We start from the raw sequence: 12,119 nt of genomic DNA on the forward strand, positions 1-12,119 counted from the left end.
ATAAGGGAAGGGACGGGTGGGGGGGGCCGGCCGGGCGGCGAGTGGCGGGCGGGGGAGGAAAGGTGAGGGGAGGGGTTGGCGCAGGGCAGCATGGGAGGCGGACCCGGGCGCCAACTTTCAAAAGCGGGCGCGATGGCGTCACGGGACGCGCCGCGAGTCGCGTAGTCACGCCGCTCGCGCCCTCCCGCGCCCTCGCTCGGTCGCGCGTGGGCTCTGCCGGCGCCGTGGAGTCCCGGCTCCTGCTGGGTGGAGCTTCCTGTGCGGAGGCCGCCTCCTCTGGGCGGTCCTCGATCCTGATCTATTTGACCTGGTTCGGCAGCTATCTTCTGCCCATTAAATCCGTAAAGGTTTGGGGGAGTGGGGATTCCTGGAGGAAGCTCGCGCGGGGCGGGACCGTGGGGCTGAGGCGGCTCCTGGGCCCGGCCCCGCCCAGTCTCCGCCTCAACCGGGCTCCATCCGCCCTCCGAACGCCACACAGGCCCGCCTCTGAGTAGAGACCGGCAGGTTCTCGCGCGTCCTGTAGATACAGTCCAGCGTCACAGGGCAATGGCAAGAAAAGCTGTTATTGCTCAGTGGCTTCTGAAGCTCTCTCCCTCCTAGAACAGGCTCTCCTAAAACCGGGCCTCCTGTGGATGTCCTCAGCCCGGAGAGGCAGCGGAAGACCAGACTTAACGCTTTTACATGACCCCAACAGTCGTCTTTTGCAGAAAGGACTTTCTGTATTGGTGCGATGTAATTCTGTTTCTGTTTTTTTTTAAATGTGCTTATTTTTGCCTGAGAACTATTAAGTTCCGTGTGGGCGGAGTCCTTACCCCCCCTCCTCCCCACGAGGTTCCTTGCCCAACCAGCGACCAGTGAAGTTGACCGAGGCAGATTGCAAGGTGTTTTGGTGGTTCTGGCAGGAGAGCCTTCTGGTATTGCAGGAATGTGACTCATATCTAAATCCCCTTGCCTTAGACATCGCAGATAACAAATGCACCCAATGTCAAGGAAGTGGCTTCTGCTCCATCCAGCTGATTGCTGTTGTGAGAATACTCGCCCCAAGTTGACATACTGTTTTTCCCCCTAAAGGAATCAAAACCCGAATTTTAAAAAATGTAAAATTTCCAGATTTTTAGATCTTGGCAACTAAATCAGATGTTTTAAAACTTCATGACTGATTCAACCACAAGTGTGGGCTTGGACCCATGACTTGGAGGAAAGAGAGAAGTTCAAAGACCAAGTTCTGGGGCACTCCTACATTAGAGAGAGGCTAATGGAGAAAGAAGTTGATAGGAAGCAACCAGAAAGACAAGGAGATCTAGAGTGTTGAGTTGTGGAGTCCAAGGGCAGAAATGGTTTCACACATAGCAGAAGTAGCAGCATCTGTCCAGTGCTGCTGAAAGTTCTGGTTAACTTGGGCCAGAGGCATGGCTATTAAATTGGTTACCTTGATGGTCGCTGGAGAATCATTGGTACCTTGGGCTGAGTCACATTGGGTCAATTGAGGATATCAACTGACTAGTATGGGTTGATGATTGAACAGAAAAGTGAAGGATTAAGAGACATCACCTGTAGGCAACTTGAGAGACATTTTCTGTGAAGCAAGCAGAAAAATTTAGGGATCATTGTAGAAACATGAGGTCAAGGGAAAGGGTTTTGTTTGTTTGGGTTTGTTTGTCGGTGCTGGGGATCCAACCCAGTGCCTTGCACATGCTTAGACTGGTGCTCTACCACTGAGCTCCACCTCCACCCCACAGGAAATGTTTTAAAAGATGGTAGGGGCTGGTTGGGAGGGGTACACACCTGTACTCTCAGTGACTTGGTATGAAGAGCTTAAGTTCTAGGCCAAGCTGGGTGTGGTAGTGCATGTAATCCCAGCAGCTTTGGAGTCTGAGGCAGAATCGCAAGTTCAAAACAAGCCTCAGCAATTTAGCAAGGCCCTAAGCAACTTATTGAGACCTTGTCTCTAAATAAAATACAAAAAAAGGATGGGGATGTTGCTCAGTGGTTAAGCACCCCTGGGTTTAATCCCCAGTACCAAAAGTGTGTGTGGGTAGTGGAGGCGACAATATGTTCTAGGCCAGTCTCAGCAATTTTGCAAGGCCTTAAACAACTTAGTGAGACCCTGTCTCAAAATAAAAAATAAGGGCTATGGATGGATGAAGCTCAGTGGTAAAGTGCCCCTGGATTCAATCCCCAGTACCAAAAAAAGAAGAGATGGGACCGGGTTCTTGAGCATGTTTATTCATTATTGGAAGTGCTACAGTGGACAAGAAGGTAGAGTAATACAGGAGAGATCTGTGCTTGACCTACAGAAGACTGAAATCTATTGGAGGATTTTAAGGAACAGGGAGAATTGGCCTTGGATAGGAACAGGGATGTTTCCACTGATAATAAGGGTAGCCAAAGTAAAGATGGTTGCAAATGCAGGGGAAGTGTAAAGCAAGTCTTTGATAGGACTTCCTTAGTGGTATTGGGTACCAATTTAAGTTTTGTGATTGTGAGTTTAAAAAGTTAAAACAGGGTGAGGTTGTAGCTCAGTGGCAGAGTGCTTGCCTAGCATGCGTGAGGCACTGGGTTCGAACCTCAGCACCACATAAAAATAAATAATTAAAGGTATTGTGTCCATCTGCAATTTAAAAAATCTAAAAAAGTTAAAACAGATGATCTGGTGCATGGTTTTGTTTTTAAGTGATGCGGGGGATTGAAGCATCACAGGGCTGTGAGCATGCTAAGCAAGTACTCTACCACTGAGCTACATCCCTAGTCCCCAGTGTATGTTTTTTTATTTTTTTATTTTTTTTCTCTAGCAACAATCAGCTGCTTGGGTGCAGACATGAAGAAATTGGTTTCTCAACACCCATACCTAAGTTTTGTTTTTTTTTTTTTTTTTACTTCTAATCCCAATTGCTTGTTTTAGATTAGATACTATTCTAGAAATATGCGAAGTATTTGGGGGGAGGGGAGTACCAGGGATTGAACTCAGAGGCACTCAACCACTGAGCCACATCCTCAGCCCTATTTTGTATTTTATTTAGAGACAGGGTCTCACTGAATTGCTTAGCGTCTCACTGTTGCTGAGGCTGGCTTTGAACTTGTGATCCTACTGCCTCAGCCTCCCCAGCTGCTGGGGTTACAGATGTGCGCCACCATGCCTGGCTGTGTGAAGTATTTTTAAAAATGTACTTGACTTCTCTTTGCTATAAACCAAATTTTCCTAACTATCTATTATGTACACGTTAGGACGCAAACATTAAAAAAAAAAAGGCCAATTTATAGAGGAAAATTACTAGACAGATATCTCTGGGATATTGGGATATTTACATTTTATATTCTCTGCTAAAGAGACTAGTGTCAAGAAGTAGACTTGAAACTTAGGTACTAGACACAGTAATAATGCTGACTTGTATTTAAAATCCCAGTGACTTGGGAGGCTGAGGCAGGAAGGTCACGAGTTTGAGGCCAGCCTCTGCAACTTAGCGAGACCCTATCTCAAAATAAAAAGGGCTAGGGATGTGGCTGAATGCTTAAGTGCCCCTGAGTTCAATCCCTGGTACCAAAAAATAAAACATTAGCTTTGGTCTGGGGATATGGCTCCATATTAGAGTACTTACCTAGCATGCATGAAACCCTGGGTTTGATCCCTAACATCACAAAAATAAATAAATGAATCCTTAGCTTTTTTTTCTTTTAGTACCTTTCTTTAACACTTTGCTTCAAATCATCTTTTTTGGGAGGGCAGGGTACCAGTGATTGAACTCAGGCATTCAACCACTGAGCCACATTCCCAGCCCAGCCCTATTTTGTATTTTTTATTTCGAGACAGGTCTCATTGAGCTGCTTAGCTTTTGCTTTTTTTTTTTTTTTTTTTTGCTGAGGCTGGCTTTGAACTTCCAATCCTCCTACCTCAGCCTCTCAAGCCACTGGGATTAACAGGTGTGTGCCACCGCACCCAGCACTTCAAATCATCTTAATGGTAAGCTACAAGGCTTTGTGGGCAAAGATAAGGTAATATATTTTGGAGAGAAAAAAACTCAACTATGTTTGTAACCTTATGTTATATTAACTATTTACAACTATATGACCTCTGAAGCATCAGTTAAAAGCCAGGAATAAAGTCTAAGTGGCTTTGGAGTGTGCTTTCTGAAGACAAGAAACTTATGTGCTTCTCTGAGAAAGGGCTAAAAAAAATGGTGAAAATTACTAGGAAGAACCATAAGTGTATGTTTTCTTTTCCCTATAGGAAATCCTGATGTGCCCTACTTTGTGTTCCTAAGACCAAGGAACAGAAAGCCAAACCAACATGATAGGATATTTCAGGCTGGGCAGAGCAAGCTGAGAGAGGTGATAGTATTATGATAAGAGCCTATAAGACAGTTGGGATAATAAAAATAAGAACACGTTTGTTCCCTGAAGTGCTAACCCAGACTATCCCACCCATGAGAACTGTGGGCGCATTTTATGATTCATAAAGGGTAATTTTAAATCATAATCCCAAGAGGTGAGTATTGTAGGGTATCATGCAAAGGAGATAGGAAATTATAAGAATACTCCCTCATTTTTTTGAGAATGTGAGGGAAGGAGTGTTTTTCCCTTGGACTGTCTCAGGTTTGTAGTCCACTGGAGTATTCAGGGCATTATCAGCAGAAGACTGTCCCACTTACCACATGGCTTTGATAAAGTCAATATATTTTAAGATCTGGTTCTCAGCCTCACAGGTGGGACCATAAACCCAATGTGGTCTTTATCCTGATAGCAGATCTCTCAGGGGTCAGATACATAGGAGTTTGATGGATAAGCAGAGTGATGCCTAACTGACAAATGAACTAGTGTCCTTATGCTGGTAAAAGGCATATCATTTCCCTACAGGAGAGAGTGGAAAGCCAAATTACTAGAAAGTATTTATCAAAATAAGCATATAACCATCTCAATATAATTAACTGTCTGGATGTGGGAGTCATATTTCTTGGATTCAGGTCTTCTCTTGGCTTCTTAGTAGTTGTGTGATCTCAGGTAAATTTGTGACAACTCATCTACAAATTGCTTCTCTATAAGATGAATGATAATTATAGTTGAAATAATAGTAAGGAATAAATGAGCAAATACAAGTAAATCTTCTGGCATAGTTCTTGGTACCAGTAATCATATGATGAATGTAAACTATTGTTATTCCTTAATTTTGTCATTTTATACTTCCTCACTCCCAGGTCCACCTTCTAATAAATTTGATCTTTCTAGATTCATTATTAGACTCAGTTAAGTTTCTTGTTAGGTTTTTCCTTGGTCTTGGAGCCAGAAAGAGGCATACTTTGTGCTGATCCTCGTAAAAATTCTATTTCCAAGATCTTCCTTGGCTCCTTTTATGTCCCATGTAGCTTGTAGTAATTGTGATAATTTAGGTGTTTTGTTGTTGTTATTGTTTTGTTTTTAATTCTTTAAGTCAACAGATGAAGGGGAAATGTGTTGATTTTCTAATAAAAATAAGCAAGAATCTTCACTTTTGTATATAGCCTAAAGGCCTATCCTTCTGTTGTCTTTGTACTTATTGAGAATGGGTGAGACGTGGTCCAGTTCAGCAAACATTTATTTTCTTTTTGTGGTATTGGAGATTGAACACAGGGCCTCATGCCTGCTAGACAAGAGCACTATTTCTAAGCTACATTCCCAGCCTCAGTTCAACAAATATTTATTGAGTACCTACTATGTGTATAGCCCCATTTTAGTATTGGAGATTCAAAGATAATTCTGATTTTTTAAAAAATTAATTCAGGGCTGGGATTGTGGCTCAGTGGTAGCGCATTTGCCTGGCATGTGTGAGGCACTGGGTTCAATTCTCAGCACCCCATATAAATAAATAAATAAAGGTCTATCAATAATTTTTTTTAAAAATTTTAAAAACATTTTAAAAATTAATTCAATCATTTTTAAAACAGGAAAAAATGAACTCAGGAAAAGGAGTAAACCATTTTCTAGTAGTATCTCATTTCAGCTGGATCTAAAAGATTACAAAGGTATTAATAGGTGAGACAAGGTGTTTAATGTGAAAAGTTATGATCAAGGGCATAAAAGTACATAAGAGTGTTGTGAGGACAGCAAGTCCTCCCATACCATGGGCTAGAGGTAATAGGAATGCTAAACCTCATAAAATGTTCAGAAAGCTTTCCCTGTCTACCAACTTTAATTGCCCAGACCAACCTTTCTCTTACCATTTTAACGATTTCCACATCATCTCCAGATTATGGGATTTTTTTTTTCCTTATTGATGTCTGCTTTGTTCAGACCTGTAAAATCCGTATTTTTTTTCTTTTTTAGTTATAGATGGACACTATATGTTTATTATTTATTTATTTATTTTTAGGTGGTGCTGAGGATCAAACCCAATGCCTCACATGAGCGAGGCAGGCACTCTACCACTGAGCTATAGCCCCAGCCCCCATATTTGTTTTTTATCACTCAGCTCAAATGATTGCTCTGTTAAAGTCTAAAAGACTTTAGGGCTGGGGTTGTAGCTCCATGGTAGAGTGCTTTGTGGGAGGCCAACCTTACACGTGACTGAGTTACACTCCCCGGCTGGGTGCTGAGGCTCTCAGTCACAGAAATGTGGCACCCTTCTTGGGTGCAAGGGTCGGTGTCTCGTGTATGGGTGTGTCTTGCTACAGCCCCATGGGTGAAGCTACGCTCACCTGTTTCTTTGTAATATAACCCTTTGCCCTGTTTAGGATAGAATCTTCCATGGAAGTGCCTTGTGTGTGTCCCCTTCTCTTATTGTGCCCTTGGGTGTGGCCTACCCAGGTGTCAGTCAACCTGCTGGCAGTGGACATCATGAAGATAGACTCAGCCCCCAGAAACCTGACCCCTTGCCTCATTCAAATAACTTCTCCTCAATAAAGGGGTCAGTGCGTGTTCTCGCTCTCTCTCTTTCTGCGGACCCTTAAGGTCAGAGGAGCCGTCACAGCGACCCCAAAGAAAAAGGTATTTGTGTCTCTTGTGTGGTTATTTCGTGCAGCCGAGTTAGCCCAGTTTAACTGGAGTGACCCCTGAGCCTTTTAGTCTCGAGAACAGAAACCCAGCAGTGCTTGCCTAGCGTGTGTTAGGCAGTGAGTTCAATCCTCAGCACCACATATAAATAAATAAATAAATAATAGTATTGTGGGGCTGGGGTTGTGGCGCAGTGATAGAGTGCTTGCCTTGCATGCATGGGGCACTGGGTTCGATCCTCAGCGCCACATAAAAACAAAATAATATGTCCACCTAAAACTAAAAATACATAAATAAATAAATATTTTTAAAAATAACAGTGTTTTGTATCTACAACTAAAAAAGCAAAAAGACTAATAAAAGTCTAAAAGACTTTGTCTCATACTTAAGAAGTAGATTAATTTTGTCATTTTTTACTCATATCTGCATTTTCCAGGCACCTTTCAATAATCCATCTCTTGGGGATGGGGTTGTAGCTCAGTTGTAGAGCACTTGCCTAGCACATGTGAGTATTGTGTTTGATCCTCAGCACCACATAAAAATAAAGATATTGTTCATCTATGACTAAAAAAAAATCCATCTCATCTGTACATATTTTACTTTTCAAAACATCTTCATGCTTTTTTTTTTCTTTTAGTATTGGGTATTAAACTATTGAAATATGCTATGCAAGCACTCTACCACTTAGCTACACACCCTGCCCTTTGTATTTTTTACTTTGACAAACAGGATCTCACTAAGTTGCTGAGGCTGACCTCAAACTTGGTGATCCTCCTACCTCAACCTAAGTAGCTGGGATTATGGGCATGGGCTACTGTGTGCCTGGCTCATGTCTACCCTTTCTTTCTTTCTTCTTTTTTTTTTTTTTTTTAATTATTATTATTATTATTTTGTAGTTGTTGTAAACAGACAGAATGCCTTTATTTGTTTAATTTTATGTGGTACTGAGGTTCGAACCCAGTGCCTCACACATGCTAGGCAAGCACTCTGCTCCAACCCTCATGTCTGCCCTTTCAAGTGATGCTTACAGCTGTATTTAATAAGTCAGGTGCAGTTTTGTTGTAAATTCAAGAAATGAAATGGCTTGTTAATATCCTTCTGCAACTTCTTGGCAAAAGCAGACCAAGTACTGAGAACTTTTAGTTCCACTTTTAGCACCCTCTTCTATTGGCAACACGAACTCCTCACTCAATTAGATAATTTTTTTTTTTTTTGGAAGCGAGTTTCCACTATGTTGCTCAGGGTAATCTTGAACTCCTGGGCTCAAGTGATCCTCCCATCTCAGCCTCCTAACTCGGGGATTATAGGCCGGTATCACCAAACCCAGCACAATCTTTCTGTTTTTATAGTAATCCTCTGGAGATGATACTTCAGTTCTGAGGTTGCCTTAGAAGGGGAAGAGAGGCCTATTGTGTGGACCCTGAGTGTCCCTGCTCTCTGACTTCTCCCACTTTTCCAAATTGTTGTTGCTATTGGTAATGAGGATTGAACCCCAGGCTTGGTACATGCTACCACATGCTGTACCACTGAGCTACACCACTCAGCCCCCCAACTTCTCTAATTTTTACATGATTTGTTGGGCAGCGGGGGATTTCTGCCCTAAACTTGGCTGGACAGTAATGCTTCAACCCAGAGGAAGGGCTTTTTTTTTTCCTTTTCCTTTTTCTTTTTAAATTCTTTTTAGATATACATGACAATAGAGTGTATTTTGACATACATACATGGAGTATTACTTATTCTAATTAGGATCCCATTGTTGTGGTTGTACATGATGTGGAGTTTCACTGGTTGTGTATTCGCATATGAACATAGGAAACTTATGTCTGATTCATTCTCCTGTCTTTCTTAATCCCATACCCCCTCCCTTCCCTTCATTTTCCTTTGTCTAATCCATCCCCCACCAGAAAGGGCTGTAATGGTAGAAATTTCAGATACCTTAGGCAGCTAACAGTTGAAGTTTAGTTTTGTTTTATTTTGTTGGCACTGGAGATTGAAACAGGGGGTGCTGAGTCATATCTTCAGCCCAGTACCCAGGTTTATGCTATAGGCTAGGAAATATGAGAGGGAGATGGTATCCATAGAGGAAGTGTTTTGAGTTTATAGGCTTCTTCCACTTTGAACATATGGTACTTTCCTGCTCAAAATGTTTTGGAGTTGCTTTTGAGATAAGTCTAGGACATCAATTGAGAAGTTAGGTATGAGGAGCCCAGAATTAGACAGATTTATTAAAGACTCTTTTTTTCTTCCTTTCTTTCTTTTTTTTTTTTTGGTGGTGGTGGTAATGGAGATTGAATCCAAGGCCTCACGCATGCCAAGCCAAGCAAGCACTCTGCCACTGAGTCACATCTCCAGCCCTTCGACAGATTTTAGGTAATCAGCAAAAGACAGTTCTTGATCACCTAATGTGTATCTGGCCTTGGGTGCTAGGTATGATAAAGGGAGATGCAGTTTGGTCAAACAGAGGTTTTTTTGAACCTATGCCAGACCTGCTGAATTGGAACTTCATGGAAGTTCTCTGGTGAACTCAAGCTGGAAAGACCTAACCTGATTTCATTTATAAGAAATATCCAGAGGGTAAGGGATATAGCTCAGTGATAGAGCACTTGCTTATTATGTGCAAGACCCTGGGTTCAATCACATACATACACAAAAAATGTGTGTGTGTGTGTGTGTATCTTCAAAATAGGCAAATATATAGAGACACAAAGTAGATTAGTGCTCACCTAGGACTGGGAGAGGGGGAGAATGTAGGGACCTTATAGGTAATAGCTAAATGGCAGAGTGGTTTTTGTTTTTTGTTTTTTTTGGGGGGGGGTTAATGAAAATATTTTAAAATTGTGGTGATAGTTACACAACTCTGAATATACTAAAAGTAATTAATTGTATGCTTTAATTGGTTAAATTGCATGATATGTGGATTCTCAACAAATTGTTCAAGATATATGTATAACATGGACCAATTTCCACAGTAACTTCTACAGTGGCTCAGGTATCTAGGTAGTTGGTGACTCCAAGACCATTATCTTTCCTAGACCTGGGAAGTACTTGTTACCTAGAATAGTCAACAAAACTTTTGGATGCACCAGAGAGTACAAAGTAAATAAGCAATTGTAGTGGGGTATGATTATTATTATACCAGGGCAATTGCAGTTTCTTGTAACAAAAGCAAATTGGAGGAATGGGGACATGGAAAAGTAGACAGGGTTTAAAAATATTTAGTGCATTTATCTGAGAGGATTCCAATGGTCATGATGAGGGGATTGAGGAAAGAGTCAAAGATGAGGTTCAAGTTTTATGACTAGGTAATTGATGACCCCAAGAGTCCTGGAGGAGAAACAATGTTTGAGGTGTTGAATTTGATTTTGTTAAGTTTGAAATGCCCCAGATGTTCAAAAAGTGTCCAGTCAGCAGTTGAATGCAAGGGTTATAAGGGAGATGAGAGCTATGTAATGATTGGCACAGAGCCTCAGCATAGGTGGGAGTTAGAGGAATGGATAAGGTAGTCCAGGGAGTGTGTTTGAAGAAAGAGAAGGAAGCCAGGTGCAGTGGTGTGTGCCTGTAATTCCAGTGACTCAAGAGAGGCTAAGGCAGGAGAATCACTAAGTTTGAAGCCCGTCTCAGCAACTTAGTGAAATCTTGTCTCAAATTAAAAAATAAAAAGGTTCAGGATGTAGCTCAGTGTTAGAGATTGCTGAATTCAATACAGTATGTCTCCCCCCCCCGCCCCCCTTAAAAAAGAGAAGGAAGAGGAAAGGGCCTATAGTGGAGCCTGTGGAACAGCATTTAAGGGGAATACTTGATGAAGAAGAGGAGGTCGTAAGGAGACTCAAAGGAGTTAGCTAGAAATGTAGGTGTTAGCCATAGTAATTCAGCTGCTCTAAGTCAGCCTTTACTGATCCTCATGACTTGAGTGTATGGTAAGTTCAGAGACAATGGAGATTTGACTTTTGACATCAAATGTGAACTACTAGTGGAGATCACCTGATCATAAATTCTGGAACAAGTGGCCTCTTTCTTGCAAGTCAGTGGTAGTCTTATTTTCTAGATGATAGATTGAGCTTCCTTAGCGGTTTACATGAGTTACTGGAGTCTTCCCAAGCTCACCCTCCTATATCAAGCCAGAAAAGGCAAGCCCAGAAGTCAAGTCAAGAGCTTCTGTCCACCTATGGATCCTCTAAATAGGGCACTCCAGGGCTATCTAGGGGTAGGAAGGGAAGAGAGGCAGCATGTCATATGCTTGGAGTTCAGCAAATTGTACCCACACACCAGGCACAGAAACACACAAGAAAAGCGCCCCCACTCTGTGGGCGAGACAAAGAAGCAGTCCTATTCCCACGTGCCAGCCCATCTGCTTCTTTGCCTTCACAAACATGCTTTTTTCTTTCTTTCTTTTTTTGGTTCTCTGCAGCTTTGAATAACATGAAGAAGAAGAGTGGGAGACAAGAGGAAAGGTAAGGTTGAAAGAAGGCAAGAGGAAAGGAGGGAAGTAGGAAGAAACTCCAGCAATAACCAACACAATAAATTGTATCCTGGACCACCTCGACCTGGCCCCTTTTTTGCATTTTTATATCAACTTCCTCCTTGCAAAACCCTGAAGACAATGGCCAAGGCATGGCTGTGGCCTGAGTGGACTCAAATGATGGGGCACTTCTTAGTGTGTCCCAGTCTTGGAGGCTAACTTGTATTTGGGCTAACAGTCTCCATAGTACAGCTGGAAACAGGCTTTCCTTGCCCTGGTACCTGTTACTCTTGATGATGTCGTCAACCTCCCATCACCTGGGGCAGCAGGCTCCTTGAGTCCAAGGCAGCAGAAACAAGTGTGCATGACAGCAGGATAGGAATTGGAGAGTGTGCTTTTCCCTATGTGAAGGCCAGTGGGAGGCATCCATAGGGATGTAGGAGGACAGGAAATACTCCTGTCCTTTACCATGTCATAGACCAGGGCCTAAGCCTGAGCTAAGGAGGCCTGACTTCCAATCACAGATGGATAGAGGTTGAATGGTTGTTCTGGGGTTGATCCATGTTGCTCTGAGCAAGCAAGACTTACAGAGACCTCAGGGTCTGTACCGTGTTTGTCTTGGTCTTTATAGTTCTTCACTTGGCTGTGTTCACAGTACCCTAATTCTAGCTCCTGCCTTCCTGGACTTTCACACCGACCC

At 42.4% G+C, this 12,119-nt stretch overlaps 1 protein-coding gene across 3 annotated transcripts in view; it reads left to right on the forward strand.

Annotated features, from left to right (window-relative positions):
• The window catches only part of LOC125613139, a 42,806-nt gene that overhangs the window by 1,247 nt on the left and 29,440 nt on the right, over window positions 1-12,119 (forward strand). Inside the window, exon 2 of one of the 3 annotated variants that reach the window (XM_048792523.1) lies at window positions 11,369-11,503. The exons of the other annotated variants lie outside the window; for them this stretch is intronic. Coding sequence (XP_048648480.1) covers window positions 11,369-11,374 — 6 coding nt within the window. The 3' untranslated portion in view covers window positions 11,375-11,503. Of the gene's footprint in view, window positions 1-11,368; window positions 11,504-12,119 lie in introns of those variants that run through there. 3 annotated transcript variants of the gene reach the window in all.

This window comes from Marmota marmota, unplaced genomic scaffold, assembly GCF_001458135.2.
Source record: "Marmota marmota marmota unplaced genomic scaffold, marMar, whole genome shotgun sequence".
Lineage (NCBI taxonomy): Eukaryota > Metazoa > Chordata > Mammalia > Rodentia > Sciuridae > Marmota > Marmota marmota.